The 22741-nt window shown below is 61.7% G+C and overlaps 1 protein-coding gene across 3 annotated transcripts in view; it reads right to left on the bottom strand.

Moving 5' to 3' along the window:
* Positions 1–4348: 4348 nt before the first annotated feature.
* Positions 4349–22741, bottom strand: part of Triobp (TRIO and F-actin binding protein) — a 47498-nt gene continuing 29105 nt past the window's right edge. The window contains exons 11-23 of one of the 3 annotated variants that reach the window (XM_047549229.1): positions 20098–20154; positions 17915–18046; positions 17738–17827; positions 17310–17419; positions 15218–15725; positions 14514–14624; positions 9520–9667; positions 8026–8128; positions 7455–7614; positions 7280–7390; positions 6425–6511; positions 5521–5684; positions 4349–4956 (exon numbers count right to left, since the gene is read on the bottom strand). In XM_047549229.1, the coding sequence (XP_047405185.1) occupies positions 5523–5684; positions 6425–6511; positions 7280–7390; positions 7455–7614; positions 8026–8128; positions 9520–9667; positions 14514–14624; positions 15218–15725; positions 17310–17419; positions 17738–17827; positions 17915–18046; positions 20098–20154 (1779 nt within the window). In that variant the 3' untranslated portion in view covers positions 4349–4956; positions 5521–5522. Of the gene's footprint in view, positions 4957–5520; positions 5685–6424; positions 6512–7279; positions 7391–7454; positions 7615–8025; positions 8129–9519; positions 9668–13832; positions 14367–14513; positions 14625–15217; positions 15726–17309; positions 17420–17737; positions 17828–17914; positions 18047–20097; positions 20155–22741 lie in introns of those variants that run through there. The other 2 variants (XM_047549230.1, XM_047549231.1) reach the window with 2 other exon arrangements.

The raw sequence follows: 22741 nt of genomic DNA, 5'->3' as shown, positions 1-22741 counted from the left end.
CTGCTGGAGCCCGTCCACTGCCTCCCTGAGGGAGGACATGACCACTTCTCAGTCAAGGACACAGGGCCAGTAGGTGGCCGAGCCGGGACTCAGGGCTAGCGACCAACTATGAGACAGGCTCCGCGCTCTTTGCCGGCCTCCCTGAACTATGGCCTGGAGAAGCTGCAAGGCCCCCGCATCGGACAAGACGGACAGGGCCAGGAGGCCAGCACCGGGGAGGGTCTGGGTGACACGTGAGCTCCAGGCAGGGGCACCATGCGTGGGAGCTCAGGGGCTCTGGGAAGCTGTGGTTGGCACCGCCATGATGTAGGCAGTGAGGCCAGAGCTGGGGTCACCAGGGGCGAGGGCGGGTCAACCACACAGGTGTCCGAGACACCCTCCTGCCCTGTCTCGGGGCCTCCAACTTCCGGGCCTTTGGAAGGAAGCTCTTGTTCTGCTTCTCCGGGGACACAGGCAGGGTGTGGCGATGGCTCCTGCAGGGACCCCACAGAGGTCCTCCCACCTCCCCCCGTGCTCAGCCCCATGTGGGACCTGAGACCCTCATCTCTGGTCAGTCTGCAATGAGAAGAGCTTGGTCAGCTCCGGAGGCCACCTGGGCTGGGCACTGGCACCGCGACCAGGTGATGCGGTGCACTGGAGTCCTTGCTCCTCACCTACAAACTGGGGACAGCTGTGCCACCTCCCGCAGGGCTGTTCTGGGGATTAAAGGAGGTAATGAGGGGGAGATGCTTATGCAGAGTTGCTCCGTAGCCTGTGGTGACAAGAGGTAGACAGTATTGCTGTCAGGATAGGCGGCAGGGACAAGGAGACAAGCTGGGCTCTGGATGGACCTGCTGAGCTGTGAGGCACTAAATTATTGACCTTGGGTGAGTCAGAGACACTCTCTGAGCCTCAGTTTCCTCTTCTGTAAAGTGGGGAGATCCATGGGTACTTCAAAGGGCAGTGAGCATCAAGAGGAATGTTGTTGATAAAGTTTGCTCGTGACAGACGCTCCATCAAAGTGAGCTCCTCCCTCCCTGGGCCTCAGAGCCCACAGGGCCCTTTTGAAGTCCGGATGGGACGCTGGGATGACAGAGATGACTCACGGTTACAGCCCAGCCCTTTTATGTACTGGAAACTGCCATTAGCCTCCAGCCCTGCAGGCTGGCTGCTGGGCTTCCCAGCAGGTTTATGGGGAGACACAGCCTCTTGTCATCTTGTGGGGGCTGAGGCTGTAACTGTGCCCTGCCTGCAGGGTGCCTGACTGGGTAGTCATTCATTTCCAGTCAGTCAGTCAGTCAGTCGGTCAACAAACAATTATCCAGCTGAGACTCTCTGTGCGCTGGGCTGGGCACTGGGGACAGAAGAGAATCAGGGCTGGGCCCTGGGCTCATAGTTGGGGGAACCACACAGAAAGAATGTACCATGGCACGGGCTGCAGGAGCCAGAGCAGGCGTCTAGCCCCATTGTGGGAGTGGGGAGGGGGCTTCCTGGTGATGACGAGGCTTAGGGTGTCTATCACCCCAATAGCCAAGGACCAGACATCAGGCGATGACAGAGAGCACAGAGAGGACAGGAGAGGGGAAGAAGGCCCCGGGAGCAGGCGCTAGGGGGCTGTGCAGACTTCCGCCTCCCGGAGACAGGCGCAGGGGCGAGCTGAGGTCTGCGCCCTCGAGCCCGCGACCCTTTGAGGAATGTGGCGGAAGCCATCCCTCGGCCTTCCCAGGCCTGCCTGCAAGAGAGCACCCTGCGGAGGAGGGGGGCCAGGAGGGGTGTGTCCCGGGACCACGGACCTCAGAGCCAGCGGCCGTCCTGATGGGCACCCAAGGGTGCTTCTGGGGACCCCAGCCCTGCCACACTCGCCTGCCACTGCGAGAAGGACCCTGGGAGAGCCACCCCGGAGAGCGGCAGGACCTCGCGGGGACGGAACTGCTACTCTAAGTGTGAGGCTGCGGGGCTGGTCACAGCAACAGAGCCTGCTGGGGACACCGCCCATCCAACATCCAGAAGTGAAGCCCGGAGCAGGGAGTGACTCTGGCCGGAGCGGCTGGGCAGGCGGGTCAGAAGGCGCTGCTTCCTTCCCCAGCACCGCCGGCTGCCCCAGCTGTTGCCCAGAACTTGCCACCAAACCACGTGGTCTTGGCCAATTCCCGGTGTGACAGGTTATGGGTGTCCCCAGGTGGCTCACGGGGCACCTCTGGAACACTGGCTTGTGGTTGCTTTTAAAGCAGTTATTCTGTACACCCAGCACCAACCCGAAGTGTGCACAACACGTGTGCTTCACAAGCGAACGCACCCGATGACGTGCCCGTGACACTATCCGGCTCGAGGCAGAACATTTCTGGCACCAGAAAGTCACTTTGTGCCTGCTGCCAGCAGCACCCACCCTCCCCAGCCCGAGGTACCCACTGTTCTGGTGGCTGTTGCCATAGTGAATGCTTTGGTTGCTTTTTTTGTTTTGTTTTGGGCTGGGATGGGACCCGGGCCTTGCGAAGGCTAGGCAAGAGCCGCAGAGCCAAGTCACACCCCCAGCCCTTCTTACTTTTCTGAGACAGGGTCTTGCTAGGTTGCCCAGGCTGGCCGTGAACCTGCACTCCTCCTGCCTCAGCCTCCCGAGCTGCTGGGATTACGGCGGGCACCGCCATGCCCAGCTTGGTTGCCTGTTCTGGAGCCTCACGTGAGATCCTACCACACGTGATCTCCTGTGGCTTCGGCTCAACATCATGTCTGGAAGATTCGTGCATGTTTTCGTATGTAGCAGTAATTCTTCCCTTTGCCACACAGTACTGTGCTATAACGTATGAGTGTGCCACAGTGTATTTATTCTGCTGTTGATAGACAATTTTCATGTCCCCAGACTTGAATAAAGCTGCTGTGCGTCTCACCGTACTGGTGGCGCTGTGGGCACCGTGCTCGCTCCTCTTGGCTGTGCAGGCAGGAGCGGAAATGCTGGACCAGAAGGTAGACGTGCTTCACTTGGTAAGAAACTGCCCGCTTCCCGCAATGGCCCTACCAAGCGCGCTCCTGCCAGCTGTGCAAAAGTGTCCAGTCCTGTGTCCGTGCCAACACTTGATATGTCGGCCCTCTTCGTCTGAGCATTCCGGTAGCAGAATGAAGCCGGTTTTTAATGACAGATGCACGGCGCCTCGTGACACCTGGCGTGACTCATGGCACGGGGCGGCTTTTCGTGTCAGCCAGGTTTCGTTCCACTGACCCAGGCAGCCCTGAGGGAGCAGGGGTAGGGGAGGACACCAGTGGAGGACATTGCCACAGCCCAGGTGTAGGATGGGAACCCTGAGATGGACGGAGGCAGTGGTGGAGGCCAGGAATGGGAGGGCTGCCTGGGTAGCGGGGAGGACGGCTGGGGCGCGCGTCTCCGTGACGGGGCTGCGGCTGCAGGCCTCCACCTGAGGGGTCTGGGATGCTTCACGACTCCCAAGACAAGAAGTCCTGAGGCAGCTTGGCCAAGGCTGGGTCACTTGACGGCCTGGGGACCCTGACTTTCTTTTCTGCTGATTTTCAGCATACGGATGGGACAAGATGGTGGCAGTATGAGGACTTCCTCAATACTGTCTGAAGGCCAAGGGGCCCACTTCCTGTGTCCTCCTTCCTGGATGACCCCCTCCACCCCCAAGACCTCTGCTTGCACCTCATTGGCTGGCATTGCTTTCCGTGCCCATTTCCGAGTAATGGTCAAGGGGGTGGATACACTCTCCCCCACCCTCGAGGCCACTCCTGTTGGTCTTTTCCAGAACACGGGGATGTTCTCAGGCACTTGCTCCTGCTGTTCCTTCCACTTAGAATCCCTTCTTGATTTTTCCATATTTCACAGCTGCTTCCGAGGGCGGCTACAGGCTGAATAGGGCTCCCTGGCTTCCCAGGGCCTCCTGGGGCCTCTGCCCAATCCCATGAGCATGACCATAGCCAGCATGACCCGTCTTGCCCAGGGCTTGGCATGACCTCTAGGCCAAGCCTCCACGCAGGATGGGTTGGAAGGAAAACACCCATTTGGAGAAGCAAGTTGAGGCTGAGAGGGAGGATGACTTGCCCCAGGTCCTGGCCAGGGGCAGCCTCAGCTCCCAGTCTCTGCTCCAGGGCTTGCCAGACTTTGGTGTGGATCCCCAGGGCCAGGCCCAGAGCAGACTGCCCCAGCAGGTCAGGGTGGGGCCTGCACTTGATGCTTCTGACACCCCATGTTGCCACTGCCCTGCGGCCACACTCGGACGTCAGGTCCTGGCCTCGTGGAAGAACTGGCTTCTCAACGCTACTCTCAGAAGCCACATGCCACGGCTCAGGAGGGTGGGGTGCAGGTGAAGAAGCCACTTAAGGAAGCCCACTCTCCATCTCCCACCCTGCCTAGGACAACGGAGCTGCTGAAACGTTTTATTAAGTTAAAAGGTTCACGGAGCAGGAGAGAAGCGCCTTCCGGGTGGTGCCAGCGTTCCCATGACCGGCACCCCTCGGAGGAGGAGGTGGGGCCGCGGGGCAGCTGCTGGCTTCCTCTGTCCATCTGTCCCTGTGTCCAGCGTCCCAGGGTGTGGGTCCAGCCAGGGCAGGAAGTAGTTAGCAGGAGGTAGGGCAGGAAGGGGGTGCTGGCTCCCAGCCACTCCCCACCAGTCTGCCCTGGCTGCTGCCCAGGCCTCCCGGAGGCCCTGGCGCCCCAGCAGGGCCTGGAGACAGGGACGTTGGGGCTGGTGGCACACACCACCAGGAACTGCTTTTTTAAAAAGTATAAAGTGTTCTGGGGAAAAAAATCTCTATAAAAATCTCTTCACATATAAAATCCTGAAGAAGGTGCAAGGTAAGACCCAGTGCGGGGCGCGCTCAGATCCGCAGTGTGCGCGGGTGTGGTGGGGGTGAGTGCGTGCGCGGCCACAGGGTGGCGAGAAAGCTTGGCTTCTGACTCCACCCATCAGGGAAGGAGGGCAGCTGGTCCCTTGGGCTGGAGGGTCTGCAGCTGGACTGGACCACCAGGACCTGGAAGCAAAGGCGGGGGAGCTGAGGGCCAGGGAAGCCCCAGCTGTGGGCGCACCTGGCTGGGTGAGGGCCGGGTGAGGGCGCGGGTAGGTCCTTCCGCCTCCTCCCTTCCCGAAGGCTGCACCAGACTCCTGGCTCCCCATGGCCCATGGCCTCATCGTGTGCCTTAGGAAGTCCGTGAGGACTGGGAGGAAGGGGACACTCAGGCAGGTGGCCCTGGGAAGGGAAAACAAAAAGGCCTGGACGCGCTGGGCGGAGGCCTGGAGGATACGGGCTGCAGCCTGCGGCTCCGGGGAGGCCAGCAAGCCTGGAGCGGTGCTCCTGCGTCCCCACCAGCCCCATGGTGCACCAGTCAGGCCGTGCAGTGGCCCTGGAGACCTTTCTGCACCTCTGGAGACACAGCCAAGGCCGTGCAGCCTGTGCCTGAGGCTGAGCTCCCAGGACAGCCCTGGTGGCCGAGAAGGGAGCCCTGCCCAGGTGGCCCGGCGAGCGGGTGGGGCGGGCATGGGCTCCCTCCTTGGCCAGGCGCGCTCGGACACCACCCACCGCAGGGAGCGTGCTCACGGCTACTGGGCCAGGCTGTTGCGCGTGGACTCCTTCTCCTGCAGGGCGGCCATGGCGAGCCGCAGGTGCTCCCTCAGCTGCTCGATCTCCCGCTCTGACCGCGTCTTGATGTGGTTCAGCTCCACGTACACGTCTTGGTACTTCCCCGAGGTGGAGCGCTGGTCCTGGTGGGCGGGGGCGGCTGAGAGCCGGAAGCCTGGTTCCTGCGCCTGAGCCTGGCGCATGCCCACCCTGGCACCGGGCGGCCGGCACCAAGCGGCCGGGCCCTCTGCAGCCCCACACTTCAGCTCCCAGGGACCCCTCCCAGCCCAACCCAAGACGCGGTTCAGTCACTTCATCCCGTTGGGGTGAGCGCAGAGGCCCAGGGAGGTGGGGCTCCCCAGAGCACAGGGCAGCACATGGCAGGGCAGAGACCCCGCCAGCCTGCCGGTGCTTGTCTGCTCTTTGAGTGCAGCGAGCCCGGAGCAGCTTGCACATGCTCAGAGCCACCGACACATCCACTCTGGTCCCCAACTGGCAGCATGTGTCGGGGCAGAAACATAGCAGCCAAGGGGGACCAGCCAGGCCACAGGCGCAAACCTGGCCTGCGCCCCGGCCCCCCAACTCCTAGCCCCGGGGGCTGGGCCTCACTGAATGCCAGCTCCTCAGGGGCAGGGCCTTTGGTCTGCTTTGTTCACTGTCTCCCCAGGACCTAGCACAGTGCCTGGCGCACAGTAGGTGCTCAATGATAATAAACAAAATCAGGCTGAATAAATGAAAGCAAGCGTGGGCTGGCGGCGCCATTTCCCCTTCCTGGCCTCAGTTTCCCTGTCTAACTGGGGATAATGAACCTGGGAGCCTGAGGAAAGCATGGGGCACAGGTGTCGGGCAGTGCGGCGCGGACGCTGCATGGGGCAGTGCCCACCTTCTGCATCACCTGGAGCTCGTCCCGGAGACACCGCACCTCCTTCTTCAGGTACTGGAGCTCGTTCTCCTTCACCCGCAGCAGCACCTGGGACAGGGTGCCAGGATGAGCCAGCGCCGGACGCCAGGGCACCAGCCTCAGTGCCCCGCAGCCTCTCGCTGCTGGGACCCCTGGGATGCAGCTCCCTGCTCTGTCCTGCTGGGCGGACTCTGCTGGGAGCAGCTCTGCTCTCCCCTTCCCGGCTCCTGCTGTCCCTAACAAGTGCGCGGGGACCTGTCACCTACAGCTGTGGCCCCAACCCAGCACCAGGCCTCAGCTGGGGACAAGGTCAAAGGAAGCTCTTGTGGACCTGCTGTCGACCACAGCTAAGCTGGCGACCATGGCCGGTACCTTGACTGAGGGGGACGGGGTTCCAGCTGGGGCTGGGTGGCTCACGAGCTTAACTGGAGGCAGGTGGCCTGGTTCAAACCCTGCTCCTGCTGGGACCAGCCCTGGGACCCCAGAAAGCACCTGACCTCCCCGTGTCCGCGTGCTCATCTGTCCATCAGGGACAGTGACAGTACGTGACTCTCAGGCTGTGGCAGGGCTAGATCCCAGAGGTGAAGGACTCACGGAAGTATTTGCTGATAAATAAAGGACCAGGTGACCACAGATCACACATACTTTCTCGCTGTGACCTCGCTTAGTAATGGGGTGCCAGGCATTTTACAGAGGAGCCCCTGCAGCTCAGGAAGGCGGGTGGGCCCGACCCTGGCTGGGGCCCTCCTGGGAGACTCAGCGTCCCGGGCTGTCAGGGGTCTCTCTGCCCAGCCCCAGCCCCGGCCCAGCCCAGCCCGGCCCTGCCCGGCTGCTCACCTCCAGCTCGCAGGAGCTGCGCTCGGGGCGCCCGCGGCTATTGCCGGTGCCCTGCAAGGCGACGAAGCCGCGCAGCCGGCTGATCTCCTCCGATAGGTGGGCGTGCAGCTCCTGGGGGGGTGTTCGGTCAGGCGGGGCCGCCCGCGCGCCCACCCTTCCCTGGGGCCAGGCCCACCTGGTTGTGGCGCAGCAGCTCCTGGCCCTCCTGCTGGCAGCGCCGCAGAGTGTCCTCGCGCTCCTCGGCCTGCCGCGTCAGCGCCCCGATCTCCAGGCACTTCTGTGAGTACTGCTCCGACAGCACCTGCAGCTCCCGCTTCAGCGCCTCCACGTCCGACCTGGGGAGCAGGTGGCGGGCAGCTGCGGCAGCTCCCCACTCCAGGGCCCTCCCCGATTCTGCCCTCTGCCCTCGGGGGCCTGCGAGCTGGGGACAGCCTGTCCGGGCTGCGGGGCGGTTGGCGAAGGCCCCGACAGCCCGGTTCCAGAACTGTGCTCTATGGGGGGGGTGACCCTGCCCAGGCGTGGGGACGCTAAAGGGGCGAGGAGGGAGGCGGTCAAGACCAGCTGAGACAGGCCTGAAGAGCTGTCCACTGGGACTGGCCTGGCTGGCTGTGGCCCTGCTGTCCCTGTAGGAGACTGGGCAGGGAACCTCAGCGGGGCCGCCCTGTTATGTCTTTGGCCATGGCGGGCAGCAGGGTCCTGGCTGAGGCAGGCCCGGCCCACCGACTCCAGGCCTGCTCCCGTCTTACTGGTGCTGCTTGCGGAGGCCATCTGGGCCCTGCTGCAGGCTCCGCGTCTTGCTCAGCTCCCGGCTCAGCTCCTCCTGGTAGGCCTTCTTCATGGCTTCCATGGCTAGAAGGGGGTGGGGGCGGAGGAGCGGCTGGAGACAGGAAGGCACCAACCCCTGCCTCCTCTGAGCCGCTCATGAACTGGTGGAGGCCAGACTGGGACACGGGTTCAGAGTCCAGCTGTGTCCTGACTGAGTGGCTCTGGGCAAGCGCCCGGCTTCTCTGATCCCACCACGGGAGGATGATCCTATCTGACAGACCCTCCTAGGGGGACACCTCAATGTCTGACGACTGGTGCCTCCTGTTGTTAGTAACTTTTGGGCTGGACCCAACCTGATGGACTATCCCTGCAGAGCCCGGAGGGCCCTCGAGCGAGACCCATCTGCCTCGCCCAGGCTGGAGGATAGAGCTGGGGCTCTGCAGTCTGCACAGACCTATGTGACTTTGCGCAGGTGAATTAACCTCTCTGTGCCTGATCTGGAAAGTAGGACATCAGCAACATCACTCCAGAGTTACTGGAGGATGTGTGCATTGTTTAGAACGAGGCCCAGCCCAGAGTAAGTCCCCAGACAGTAGCTGGCTGTTTTCCTCAGATCAAGGTCTCCCAAGGCCTGAGAACTTCTCCACAGCACACAGGGATGTTGTGAGGATCAAACACACCAGCATCTGTAGTTTCACCTACAATTCCCAAATCCACAAGCTCTGAACAGTGAAAGGGAAGTTTCCTATCACTCTGATGACAATCCCCTAGACGAGGGACATGAGGCCTTTTATGGTCTTTGTTATTTCACACAAACGCGACTTCTTTCGATTTTACTGCAGAAGCTTTAGTGCGGGATTATGGGGGAGACACTGGGGCCCGCAGGGTGAGCTCCCTAAAATGCAAGCCCCTGGCCCCAGGCCCAGCATGGGGACCGTGGGCTGCAAGCATGAGGCCCCATGTCCAGCACTGGCGGCCTCTTCCTGCTGCTCTGCAAGCCCTGGAGCCCAGGCCGGGCCAGCATGGCTGCCGGCGTGCTGCAGAGGGGCGGTGTCGCCGTCTTGGGTGGTTCCTGACTCTGGCTTGGAAAAGCAGACCGGGCACTGCAGTCAGAGTGCCCAGGGCTCCAACCCTGGCACTGTGGTCAGAGTGCCCCGGGCTCCAACCCTGGCACTGCCACCGCACGCTGTGCCGTTTGGGACAAGTCACTAACCTCTCTAAGGAAACGGGCTGCTCTGGGGAGCAGGGGACTAGGGATGCTTCCTTGCAGATGTGGAGTGGGCACAGGGAAGGGCACGCAGGCTTGAGCATTGCTCACGCCCGACCCTGGGCATGTCTATAAGGACAGGACCTGTGACTTGAGATGGCCCACAGGGGCTACAGACCCCTGAGGGCCAGAGACCAGTCCTGCTGAACCCGCCTCCCGCTTAGAAGCTGGGTTGGGGCTGGGCGCAGGCCCGCCAAAGGCTGCCCACCTGAGGCCGTGGCAGCCGTCTCCTCGGCCAGCAGCCACTCCTTTTCCTGCTGCAGCCGCTGCAGTTCTCGCTCATGGTGCCGCTGCAGCTGCTCCATCACCTGCTGGTGCGAGGACTCCATCTCCGCCAGGCTGCGCTCACAGGCCTCCTGCAGGCCAGAGGCTGGGGGTCACGGCCGCCCCACTGCCCAGATCAGCAGCCCTTCCAGGCGAGGAGCCCCGGCGCACTCGACAGTTGTGCCGGGACCTGCCCACCCCCCACCTGCTCCTCCCCCGAAGCCTCAGTTGCCACTCTCCTGCCTCCAGGGCTCCCCATCCTGCAGGTGCAAGTCCCCGTTCTGAGGCTGGCCTTGTGGCCCCATCCCTGCCCAGCAACCCATCATGAAAACGGACTCTGGGTGCGTCCGTACCTCTGAGCTTTAGCTCATGCTGTTCCCCCTGCCTGACGCCCTGGCCTCTCCCTAGGAAACTGGCTTCGCCTGCAGCCCAGTGGAGATGCCTCTTGTGGCTCTGTTCCTGGGCAGCCCTTCCCTGCCTCCAGAGGTTCTGCTTCTGCCAGAACATAACACCCCAAAACGGAACTCTGACCCAGCTGAGTACTGGGGCCCAGCCAGGGCACAACACACGGCAGATGCTTAGCAAACAAGCTGGAACGAGTGACATAATTCCAACAGGGCCCTGCAGGTAAGGGGTCGGGGCTTTAAAGCCTGCCGAGGCCTCTGCTGGGAGCGCCACACTCGGGGATCTGCAGCATCTTAACAATTTTCTCCCTTGACTAGCAGGTCAACTCCTAAGTGATCACACAGGAAGTCACATGTGCACAGACTTGGGGACAAGGGTTTTCCCCACGGCAAGGCGGGCAACAGATGGAAACTGGAAACAACCTAAATGCCTAATGGCGGAACACTTAAACCATGGGATGGCGCCTCCCGAAGGCCCCAGGCAGCTGCTAAGGCTCAGATGCCCCTCTGGCTGCTGTGGAGGGTGTTCCGGGAGCTAGGCCATGAGAGCTGGCTTGTGACAATGTACACAGCATGCTCCCGCTCACAGGCAAAGCCCACCCAGCTCTACGCCCAAGCTGTGTGCGTAGAGCAGGAAAGGGCACGGACGTGGGAGGCAGAGCAACAGCCCCCCAAAGGTGCCCGTGGCCTACTCCCTGGACCTATGACTGTGTCACATACATGGCAAGAGGAATCAAGGCTGCAGAGGCCATGTGGGCTGCTGGTCAGCTGACCTCAAACTCAGGCGATTATCTTGGGCTAGGGGGCGGCGGGCATAAGCAATCACAGGGGAGAAGAGTCCAAAGATGTGACCAGGAAAGAGTGGTCAGTGGGACATGAAGAGACAAGGGCTAGAGCTCCCCTTTGCACTCTTTGAAGATGGACAGGACCATGAGTCAAGAACAGGTCTGCCAGCAGAAGCTGGAGGCGGCAAGCGCCGCCCCACCCCAGGCCACGGAAGAGAATGCAGTCCCGCCGACCCGACCTGGGCCCAGCCAGACCCACGCCTGGCCTCCAGCCAGGCCTCCAGCCTCGGAACCAGTGAGACGGGACACTGGCGCTGTTGAAGCCGCTGTCTCTGGCCATCTGCGTCAGAGGAGACAAGTGCAGACGTGTTGCGACGGTCACTGGGGTGGGCGAGGTTGGGAGTGCGCACGCTCATTTCTAACCTTTTGTTTGAATTATTACTATTATTTTTGTGGCGCTGGAAACCGAAGCCAGGGCCTCGTCCGTGCCTAGGCAGGAGCTCAACCACCCAAGCTACTTCCCAGAGCCGTCTGGATCACTCTGAAAATGTAAATGTGTCCTTGTACGATTTTAAAAATGTTTACAGTCCTTAAAGACCGTAGGGAAGGACCCAGGCAAGACACCGTGGCCAGCAGGTCCCAGCCGTGCCTCGCCCCAGCCCTGAGGGAGGGAGAGGCCTCCTGGGTCCAGGTGTCTGGGTGGGAGAGGAGGACAACAGAATACCGCTTCAGAGCCCCGCAGAGGGGGTTCCTAGGAAGTGGCTTTGGACAAGCCCCCGTCTGGGCCTCAGGTTCACCATCTCTCAGACAGACCTCACAAGACCGCCCACGAGGCAGCCCTAAGCAGAGGGCGGCTGGGCACAGGAGAACAAGGTCAGGACCCTGGGGCAGGTCTGCACTCTTAAAGGGCCAGAGCAGGCAGGCAGACAGGGCAGCTGACAGGCCGTGTGGGGCAGCAGCAGGAGGTGCCCAGGAGATGGACCCTTAGAAAGCGAGGTGCTGCCCCTGACCTACCTTCCTGAGTGGCCCGAGTGTCCTGACACCGGCCACACCTCTGCGTGAACCTCAAGGTGCGTGAAGAGACCTTGTGCAGCGGTGCCCCAGGCTGGAGGGGTCTCCACGGCCAGAGGAGGGGCCCAAGTCCGCGCACAGTAAGCTCCAGACCCCTCAGTGGTGGCAGGCCCCGAGTCCACAGGAGGGCGCCCGCTCAGCCTGACACACCAGGCTGGGGAGTCCTGCCCAGCTGACACCTCTCCAGGCCCACTGGACTTCCAGCTACGTCATCCTGTGCCTCGGGGGATGTGTGACAACTTCCCTTCCGACGCCCTCCATCCCAGTCTCCCGATCCCTGACTACCTCCTTCAGCTCCACCCAATTCGCCCTGCCCCTCCTGCCCACCCCAAGCCTCCCAAGCCGAGAGGGCAGAGCTGCGGCCTCTGGCGCACACACTGGCCCGGGAGGCTGGCTTCCAGGTCTGCCCACAGCTCGGGGCCCTGCCCCTCTGGGGCGTCGGCTTCTTTCTGTAAGCACGGAGCCCAAGCACTGCTTTTCGAGCTTCACGTTGGAGGCAGAAACCTTTTCCAAATGGGCCCTGAAGCAGGTTAACAGCAGAACAGATGAAGGTGGAATTGCTGGGATTCCAGGGCAAACAGGCCCCCCCGCCCCCCAGAGAGGCAGCAGGAAGCCCTGGGTGGGACCTCCAGGTCTTCCAGGGGTCCCAGGCTGTGGTGCAGCCAGGCCTGCCTGGAGAGGCCCTGCCCGAGGCACGTGGACAGCACTGGGTTCCCCGCGCCCCCAACACCCACCCCTGCCACGCCTTGGAGCCCAGGCTAGCCCTCCTCCCCAGCACCCACCCCTGCCACGCCTGGGAGCCCAGGTTAGCCCTCCTCCCCAGCACCCGCCCCTGCCACGCCTGGGAGCCCAGGCTAGCCCTCCTCCCCAGGCCCACCCCATGCCCTCAGCTGAACCTTTCTTCCTCAGTTCAGCCCTGGATGGCCCTTACCGGCCAGCAGCCCAGCCTCGAGGGCTCCCCTCTGCCTGTCCAGGGCCCAGTCCTAAAATACTCCCCCTCCAGACACCTGCCAGCCCACTGCCCTCCAGCGTGGCACAGCTCCTTCCCTGGCATTTGCCCTTTCCCCATGACACTGGCAGAGCCCCTGGGGTCTAAGTCCTTAGCTTGACCTTAGAGGCCCTTCATGGGCAGCAACTGGCCTTTCATCCCCCACGATGGCCCACACTCCCACCCTCAGATCAGAGCCTGCCCTCAGGAAGCCTTCCTGGAGCGCCCTCAGGGTGACTCCCTCCCCTCCTGGAAACTTCTAGAAGGGTCCTGCTCCCAGGGCTTGGGACCCCAGCATTCTTTTCTTTTTGTCAGTGGCATGCTGACTGCAGACAGCTGATTATCAAATTTTTAGGAATTTTATGACTTCATTACTAAGGAAGACCATTTAAAAAATTTAAATTTATATATTTACCATTAAATTAATTACATGAAAAACAAAAACACTCAAGCTGCATCACTCCCTGACTGTTTCACCGCGGTCATTATCACACGCCTTCCTGAGGGTGTATTTGATGGCGTGTGGATGGGGCAAGCGCTCCCTATGGCGTGTCTCTTCCCAGACCCTGGCTCCGCGACTTCAGGGACTCGGTGCTGGCCACGTGGCACTGGCCACAGTGGGAGTGTGTACGGTAAGCGTTATAAGTCAGGGCTTGGGCTGTTGCTTTAGGGATCGGCTGGACTTCAGCCAGAGACGAGACAATGCAAAGAATGCAGGTTAGCCTTTGAGCGTGTCACCTACAGCCCTCAGGTGCCCACGGGACCAAAAAATGGCAGAAATATTCTTAATAGAATATTCTCAATGGAAAACTATCATCTGATTCAGGAAAGAAGTTGCTCGCAATTACCAAGTTTCAAAGTATATCTTCTTATCTTACTTATTAGCACAAACAAAATGTTCAATTCAGACTCACAACTACATGTGCCTGTTCATAGCTGTGGGTACAAGAGGAGGGGGAAGTCATCGGAGCCCCATGAGGCGAGTCTGTCAGCTATGTGGAATTCATAATGAAAAGTACTACGTCGTTTTTATTTGTAAATTGTGTACTAAACATTCTTTATATCAGGAAAATTTATAACAAACATGCACACACACACACACACACACACACACACACACACACAGAGCTTTCTGGAGAGCTAGTCGTCCCAGTAGAGACTATCAAGTTTCCAGACAGTCAACTCTTCCTAGGGGGCAAAATCACCCCTGTTGAGAGCCGCTGACCTAAGCGGATGGTGTGCTCCCAGAGGCCACCAAAGGCGCCCGTGTCCTGCAGACCTCCTTGGAAGGCACTGGCGGGCCTTCCCTGTGTTTGGGGGCAGCTCCCAGGGCACTGGTTCCCCCTTCCCCAGGAGATGCGTGGGAGAGGTCCAAGTGCAGAGTGTCACACGGGGACTCACACACAGGCTCTGCGGTCAGTCGGACCCAGGTTCAAATCCCACCTCTGCCACCGGCAGGTCGGGTGACCTCGGGCAAATCACATAACCTCTCAGTGCTCAGTGGCCTTGTCTGTAAAATGGGCACAGTGATCATGCCCACCAGCTGTGGGGAGATTAAATGAGAGGATGCATGTCAAATGCCTCTCACGGGTTCCAGCACACAGGAAGGGCTCCCAAAACATCAGCTGTTTTCTGGTAACACAGCAACCAGAAACCTGCCCCCAACCCCTCAAATAGCTGCACAGCGTACCTGAGAGATGTAGCCTGGGGGGATGAGGCCATCCTCCTGGGGTCTGGGTGCGTTCTGAGGAGCCTCCCCTCGGAGACGCCACGCCTCCAGCTGGGCTCGAAGAGACTGGACCTACGAGGGAAGGAGACCAGGTCAGTGGTGCAGAGGGGGGTGGGGAGGGCTGGTGGGAGACAGGGGCCCACATGCTGCCAGCTCCACAGGACTCGGCCCAGCTTCCCGGGGGCCCAGAACAGCTCTGGGTTCAAGAAGGGCGAGCAGGCTTAGTGTGGAGGTGCAGGCAAGGGGACATTCAGGTTGTTCCCTGGCTGGCCAGAGTTCAGCCCAGAGAAGCCCCAACGGCACAGAGCAGGCACAGATCTCTCCCACACCGTGAGGGTGGCAGGGGAAACATCTTGAGTCTGTTTTGCCACCAGTAAGTGTGACGAGGCCTGCCCTGCAGGATCCTGAGACTGCTGCGGCCACCGAGTGAGCGAGCGGAGGGCAGAGGACAGGCCAAGGCTTGGTATGTGCGAGGAGCACAAAAGTGGCCTCTCCCTTTACTTCCCAGTTCCCGTCTCTGCGGTTTAATGTTGAGGCAGAGCCAGGAAAGAACGAGACTGGAACAGGCCAAGGCCTGGGGCCCCGAGCTCCCTTCACAAGGAAGCCGAGGCTCCTGGTCTCAGGATCAGGTCCACCCCACCAGGGCGTGTGGAGGGCGGGCCCACCTCCTTCTCCAGGGCCTCGTGGCTGTCACCCGGGGGCCCGCGGCGCTCGCCTCGGCCTTGGTTGAGCAGGGCGGTGAGCGGCACCCGCCTGTTCTCCCGCAGAGGCAGCTTCTCCAGCTCCTGCCACTTCTTCTCGATCTCTTCGCTGAGCCGGCTCTGCTGGTCCTCGGTCAGCGGGGCGCCCAGGCTCCTGCGCGGCCCCTCACCAGCGGGCGCCTCTGGGGCCCGACTATCCTCAAACCACTTGCGGCGCTCCTCGGAGCGCTGGGCCAGGTCGCGCTCCAGCTCCTCCTGCTTGGCTGGGCGGTCGGGGGTGCGGGCCCGCTGCGGGCTGCGCTGAGCCACCGGGGAGAGCTCCACGTAGTCCGGGGCCTGCCGAGGCCCATCGGCGCTCCGAGGGCCGCCCCGGCCAACGACCTCGCGAGCGGCCCGCTGCTCCCCGGCCTTCAGGGAGCCCTTCTGGGTGCCACAGCCACGAGGGGTGTTCTCCTTGTCGCAGTCCGAGAGCCTAGAGCACAGCAGAGCGCTGTCAGGGGGATGTGCCCCCTCCGTCCCCAGGAGCCCTTCGGAAGGCTGCTCGCGTGCCAGGCCCTGGGCCAGCGACTGGACAGGCCCCAGGGAGGCAGCAGCTCCACCTGGAGGCTGAGAGCCTGGTTTCACTGTTAACGGGCCCTGGGCAGCCCAGCTCCACCACCCAGCGCAGAGGAGGACGGTGCTGCCTGCCCTGCCCTGCCCTTCCGAGTGGCGCCTCAGTCATCCCGTCTGTAACGCGGGGCTGCGGTGAGGACTTAGGGAAGAGCGTGAGGTCCCCGGCAAGCCCTTCGGAAGCGCTGATTAGCGAGTCATTACCAAACACACGAAACAAAAACACGTGCGAGGCAAGGCCCAGGGTTCAGGGGCTCATGGGGGAGCAGAGGGTTGCCCGCAGTCACTGCAGACGGGGTGAAGACTCTGAGTGACTGGCAGTTCTCCCTCAGTAGAGGCAGGTACACTGTCACCCAGCCAAAAACTACACTTCCCAGCAACCTCTGCAGTGACATTAGCCACGTGACTACATTCCACCAGCAGGTGCCAGAGGCTGCTCCCCCTTGCCTGGCTCCTGGCTCCACGAGAACCTGGGCGAACCTAGGCGGGTCCTGAGCCAGAGACTGAGCTGTGCACGGAGGGCTGCAGAGCCACCCACCAGGCTGGACTCCACAGCCTGGGGCGCCCCTGGAGAAGGGAATAAAGAGCTAGTCGCTTAAGTCTCTGTGCCTGGGGTTTCTGTGTCAAGGCAGATGAGCCTGTGACAACTCACTGCACAGCATCTGAGGCTACAGAGGCTCTGGGCACATCTGCATACGTGTGCAGACAGGATATCCACCATGACAGGTGACGAATCTGGAATTCAGATGGGAAGTCATTGGTGTGGGCTGAGCGGCCAGGGTGTGACCAGGCTTGGGGGGCCTCACCTCAGCCCCCTTCAACAGCAGGCTCTTTTCCTGCTGCCCTGCAGCTTCAAGTCCCGGCCCCACAGAGAGTTCTGCCCCCACCCTTCCACCCGGGCAGCCTGGAGCGGGCAGATTGCCCCCTGGGAGGGGATGCACAGACACCAGATGACCCAGTCTCCCCAACAAAGGCGCAGGCACGGCCCCCAAGGCAGAGGTGGAAGAACCACTTGGTGGGGACCTCTGACACGAGAGCCAAGTCCCCTCCCCATGCTTACAGGACGCATGAAGAAGAAGGGGTGGCGAGTCAGACTTCGGATCCTCAGTGTACCTCTGGATGAACACCAGGACCCTCACTGCTCTCCACTGTCCTGGGGTTGAACCCGGGAGGCAGGCCCACCGAGCCCACCCAGCCCTTGCATCTTCTGGGAGTTCCTCACTAAATTGCTTAGGGTCTGACCACTTGCTGATCCTCCTACTTGTGATCCTCCTGCCTTAGCCTCCGAGTGGCTGGAAGCCTGGGCCATCTGCGCGGCTCCCTGCTTCACTCCAGAGGTAGCGGGGCCCAGAAGGTACAGGCTCAGGACAACCAGGTGGGTGCCCAGAACCCCACTCCTCAAGATGTGAGAGTGCACACCTCCCGCCCAGCGCAGCACAGCACGTACTTGGTGACATCTGGGGCTGACGTTGGACGCACGGTCTTCCTCAGAGCCTCGATCCAGTTCCGCCGGATGCCCGAGGTCATGGCCGACAAGGTATAGACGGCATCCTTGGTCTGTAAGTCCACACCACAGTAGGTTGCCATGTGGTCAGCCCCACAACCCCCTGCTGACCCCAGGAAAGGTGGCCCTTCCTTCCCAGGAGGGGGTCTAAGGTCATAAGCAAGGAGGCTGCAGAGGGCACAAATACCCCTCCACTAGCCTGGGCAGCTGCCACTGGCTCCAAGTTCTCCCCAGAACTGTCCAGTGTTGGCACCAAAGCTTGCCTGGCTCTGAGGACAGGGTCTCTGGGTAAATGGGTGCATCCCGTCCAATGGCAGCACCTCCTGGGGCCTGCCGCCAGGCTGCCCACCCCCCGCCACGCGCAGCCTCACGTGGATCTGGAAGCCATAGTTGCGCTGCACTGCGAACTCGGTGACATCTGTGCAGGAGCGCAGGTCAATCTCTCCGTCCAGCTCGTCTGCCTACAACAGGAGGCCCAGCACCGTCACAGGGGCCCCGGTGGCCCCTCTGTGGAGCCTGGTCAGGCCCGTCGGCAGCCCCTGCCTCACCTCTTCCGCTGTGGAGTCTCTGTAATACTTGAGGCTTGAATCCGTCAGCACAAACCAGTGCTTCTTCCACTGTGGGGAGAGGGGCGATGAGCAGGGGGCCGGGGCCGAGGCCGCAGGGAGCGTGGAAGGGGGCTGTGTGCCACCATCCCGTCAGCACCCTGGCCAGGACGGTCAGCCATTCCACACGCGGTTGAGTGGGAAAGCCAGGTCCTCAGGCACCTGCTCCGGTGCAGATCAGGAAGCAGCATGTCCTGGGTAAGTCACTTGCCTGGCCAAGTCAGGGGCCAGTGCAGCCAGAACTTCACCAAGGCTCTTTCCATATGCTCGCCCTGGACTGCATATGCCAGAGGTCAGGGACAGAGGCTTCCCAGGGAGGAGGAGAGGCGCGAGGCCGGGGACGGAGTGCTAGACAGGGCCTGCGTGAGGCTGCGTTAACGTGCACGTGTATGATCTGGGCATTTCCGCAGTGCCTGGCTGCTCCAGCCCAGGTTAGGACGGCGAGACACGTGGAGAGGGGCAGGGACACGAGACACACTGGCACCACACGTGCCAGCTCAGCCTCCTCTGCGCTCTGGTCTCCACGGGAACGTCACAGGAGGTCTGTCTGCTGCCAGGGTGAATGCGTGCAGCCCGGTCCCTGGCCCTACCGCTGCCCTTCCAAGCGCTTAGTTTCCTTTCCTCTGGGCTGTGGTCAGTTTTCAAGGGTGTGCAAGGATGACCTTCCTACTTCTTTCCACTCAGAATCAGGCTGTCACGTCCAAGGATCTAGGGTGTGACTGTGCTGTGCACCTTTACACAAGTGTTTCCACTTCTCTGAGCTTCAGTCTTCTGGGGCTTTTGACAAGGCAAGAAGTCCCTAACCTCTCTGTTTCTCATGGCACTTGGCTCAGGCCTGGCAGCAGGTTGTTGGGGATGGTTCTCAGGGGCCAGCTGCTCAGAGCCATCCTGTCCCCCCTGAGCAGACTGAGGTGCTGCTCGGGCTTCAACTGCCTCTGCAAAGCAGGCAGGTTCTACAGCGAACGGGGCTCCGTTCCTTGCAGGCCCACTCTGAGATGGCGGGAAGGAGCACGTGGGCCGCAGGCTCCCCAGTTCTAGGCCTGGGCTGCCCAAGGTGCTGCCAGGACCAGAGGGGATCACCACCCTGGTGGGCCTGTCTCCTGCCTGTGCACCCAGGGACTGGGCTGGCTTGATCCTGGGGCCCTTCCAGCTCGGACATTCCAAAACCCCGTGAAGGAGGATGAGTAACAGCCAGTTCTGGGTGGGGCCCCTAATCCTCTGCCCTCCGGGGACCCTGGGTGGGGAAGCCAGGAAGGGGTCACTGGCGGGGCGCCAGGCCTTGTGCGAGTCTGGAGAGCAGCCACCAGGGGACAGCGGGCAGGCAGCAGGGACGGAAAGCCGTGGGCTGGAGGGAATAAAGCATGTGGGCAGGAAACACAATGAGATCCCCTTTGGCTCGGAGCCCTGCCCGGCATGCAGGCTGCACGCAGACCCGAGCCACAGGCGCACGCGGGCCGGGTGGGAGGCGTCCCCTCCCAGGCTGGGTGGCAGGGAGCCAGTCTTCACTCCCAGGCAGGCCTGGCAGTCGAAAGGGCAGAGCTGGTGAAATGGCCACTGTCCTTTCTGGTTCCAAAGACAGATATGACAGAGAAAGGGAGAGGTCCTCAGCTGAGACCCCAGTAGGTACCAGGGCTGCGTGGAACCCTCTGAGACTTCACCTCCACTCGCCACCCATCACGTACGCTTCAGAGCCGGGGCTGCCGAGGCCTAGGGAAGGCTGGGACTCCATCAGAGGAGCCCCAGGTTGGTGACTTCTGAGCTGTGCTGAGCCCCACCCCACGGCCGAGACTTTGGGAGTCTGGCCGTCTCTGTAAACCCTCCTGCCCCAACCCTCAGAGTTCCAGGCAGAGTCATGAGATGGGAGGACAACTGGCTCCTGGTGAGAGCAGGGGACAGGGGCCGGGTGTGCTGACCAGGAAGCCTCCCTCCAGGTGGAGTGACGAAACACTGCAGATCGTCCAGGAGGACAGTGCCCACCCCTCCTTCCCACACGACTCAGCCCCTCTTTCCAATGGACAAGAAATGTACCCCCGGGGTTTCGCTCTGAGCCCCACCCCCGCTGCCAGAGGCAAGACTAGGAAGACTAGGAAGGCCAGGGAAGCCTGTAGAAGCCCAGGCCCGCCTACCTCTCCAGGCCCGTCCAAGATGGACATCCATCCCTTCTTGAAGTTGAGCAGGTCGGGCTGTGGAGGGTGAGGAGGCAGAGCGTCAGTCCAGCAGGAAGGCCTTGGCGGGGCGGACAGGTGCTGCACCCCCCTGCCCGACTCCTGCCAGGCCGAGGTCTGAGGAGCCGAGAGGGCCGAGGGCCGGTACCCACCGCCACACGCAGGAAGGCCCCCACCACCCTGCATCCTCTGAGAGCCCGGGGTGGGCCAGTGGCTGACACACACTCCACACGGGCCTGAGGTCCCCTCCCACCAGCCTTCTTTACCAAGAAGGGTGAGGGGACTTTGCCTGCAGAGACCCCTAGGGGCTCAGAGGACAACACAGAGCAGCAGTCTGAGCAAGCTGTCCAGTTCCGCTCTGACAAGGCCCAGGCGGCCCAGGCATACACCTTAAAGCTCTGCCCACCCCTAACCGTGGCCCCTTAGGGTCCCCCTAGTCCCACCCTCCACTCATCTACTGGAGACCCTGAAAGGTGGAGCCAGTCCCAGGCCAGGGTCAGAAACCCTCTGGTCCCCCAGGCCTCTTTGGGAAGGCCCGGCATCTCCGTCCTGGCAAGTCCTGCCTGGCGAGTCCTACCTGCCAGGTGCTGCCCAGTGGGGCACGGGGCCGGGGGGCTCCCAGCTGCAGCATGCTCCAGGGAGTCTGTAGCTAGACCCCCCACCTAGGCCAACGCGAAGAAGCTGCACATCCAGGCGTGTCCCTGACTGTGTCCATTGAAGGGTGCCCGCCCCCTGCCCCTCCCTGCCCGCCGGGGTCCTCTCTTGTTTAGGTCTGGTCCCTCTGCAGCCTGGGCTCCACGGGCAGGGAGGCTAGAAGGCTGGCGGGCAGGGAGGAGGCAGCCACCTGTTGCCATGGCGGTGAGCCCACCTATCAGCAGCTGCATCGCGGCTTACCAGGCCAAGGTGTCTGGTTGCCTAGAGGGAGCGGGGTGGCATGGCTCCGTGGGGTGGGCGGCGACAGCTGGAAACTAGAGCCACCTGACCTGGCCACCTCTTGACAGTCCTCTTCCCAGGGAGCCATGTTCTCCTCAGGTGGAGGAAGGTGGTTGAGGGGCTTGGGCCAGCAGCCTAGACATCCAGAACTACGCACAGCTGTGGTCAGGGACCTCGACAGGCTGGTGGCCTCACCCTGCTACCTGTCTGAAGGAAGAGACAGGCTCTGCTCTGAGCCAGGAAACCCTGGGGCTGTTTCTGTCTGTCTCTGTTCTGCCTGCCTGTCAGCCACCTGTGGCAAGGCTGCCGAGTGGTCCCAAACTAAGCCTGAAGACCAGAGACCACACTTCCACTGCCCTTCAGACAGGGACCCTCCAGGGCCCTGGGGCCTGGCCACAGAAAAGCCAGGCCTCAGGAAAAGTTGCTGAGGGCACCTCTTGTACCTCCCTGGTCTAAATTCCTGGGCTTTGGGGCCCAACCTGGCCCAGAGAGCCAAGCTCAGGGCCAGGCCCAGGGAGTTGAGCCGGGGGAAAGCCCCAGGGGAGAGCCCCTGGGTGGGCTGAGCAGATGTCAGCCAGTCAGGATCCCCAGCCGCAGTGACAGGCAGGGACCCTGAGGGTTGCCTGGAAAGTGGAGCAGCTGTGACCTTTCCAAGACGCATCACCCCTCTGAGCCCCGGATGCCTGAAATGGCAAGTTTCTGAGGGTCCTGCCCGCCCCAGCTTTCTAAGAGACTGAACACGCTGCAGACACAGCAGCCTGCTGGCCCTGCAGAGCAGTACCGACCAGTACAGCCATGTCAGGCATGACCTCGTACGGCGGCCAAAGCAAGTTCTTAAACCCTCTGGCGGAGAAACCCAGGGCCAGGTTCAAAAGGTCCTCGTTTTCCTTTCAGGAGCAGCCACAGGCTCCCACTGCCACCCTCCCTGACTGGGGCCACAGCCCCCTCTAAGCACGCTGCCCACTCAAAGAGGCCTGTGTCACAGGGTTGTTTAAACCTGCAGGGTTGGTTCCAGGTGGCTCCGAAACAAAGTGTAGCTGCCTCAGGATATACGAGCTGCTGTCCCAGCCTGACGTCCCCCTGCCTGGGCGCCCACAGCACACCAGGCCGCTGAGTCCTTCACACCTGCCCCTGTCCTCAGCCTGAAATACTAGGCTTCCTCATCTGCTGGCCAAGCAAGTCCCCACTCACGCCTCAAGAGTTGCCTTCATTGTCACCTCTGAGGTCCCCTTCCCTGTACTTAACCACCCACCACCCACCAGCCGCCTCCTACAGCACCTTACAGAGGCCCCACTGTGTGAAGATTGTCTTTACTTCTCCCCACTGGTGGGTTGCTTGCCCAGAGACCCAGTGTGGATAGGGGCTCAAAGGGTCTTTGCAGGAAACACAGAAAACAGTTTTTTGTTTTGTTTTGTTTCTTAAGCACCAGGTACTGTTCTAGGGCAGGAAATCAGCTGGGAACAAGAGCTGTAGCCCCTGGCCTGGTGGATCCCAGAAGCAGACCGTAAACAAGAAAACAAGCATATAATTTGATGCCCAGCGATGGCTTGGGAGCCAGGCTCCTTGCAAAGCTGGGCTAGGACGAAGGAAGAGCAGGGGGACAAGGATCTGATTCCTGGTCCAGCCCCAGATCACCAGCTCCTGAGGCCTCTGAGCAGTTACCCACCCTCAG

This window comes from Sciurus carolinensis, chromosome 4 (assembly GCF_902686445.1).
Source record: "Sciurus carolinensis chromosome 4, mSciCar1.2, whole genome shotgun sequence".
NCBI classification, from domain to species: domain Eukaryota; kingdom Metazoa; phylum Chordata; class Mammalia; order Rodentia; family Sciuridae; genus Sciurus; species Sciurus carolinensis.
This window is presented reverse-complemented; position numbering and strand designations above follow the sequence as displayed.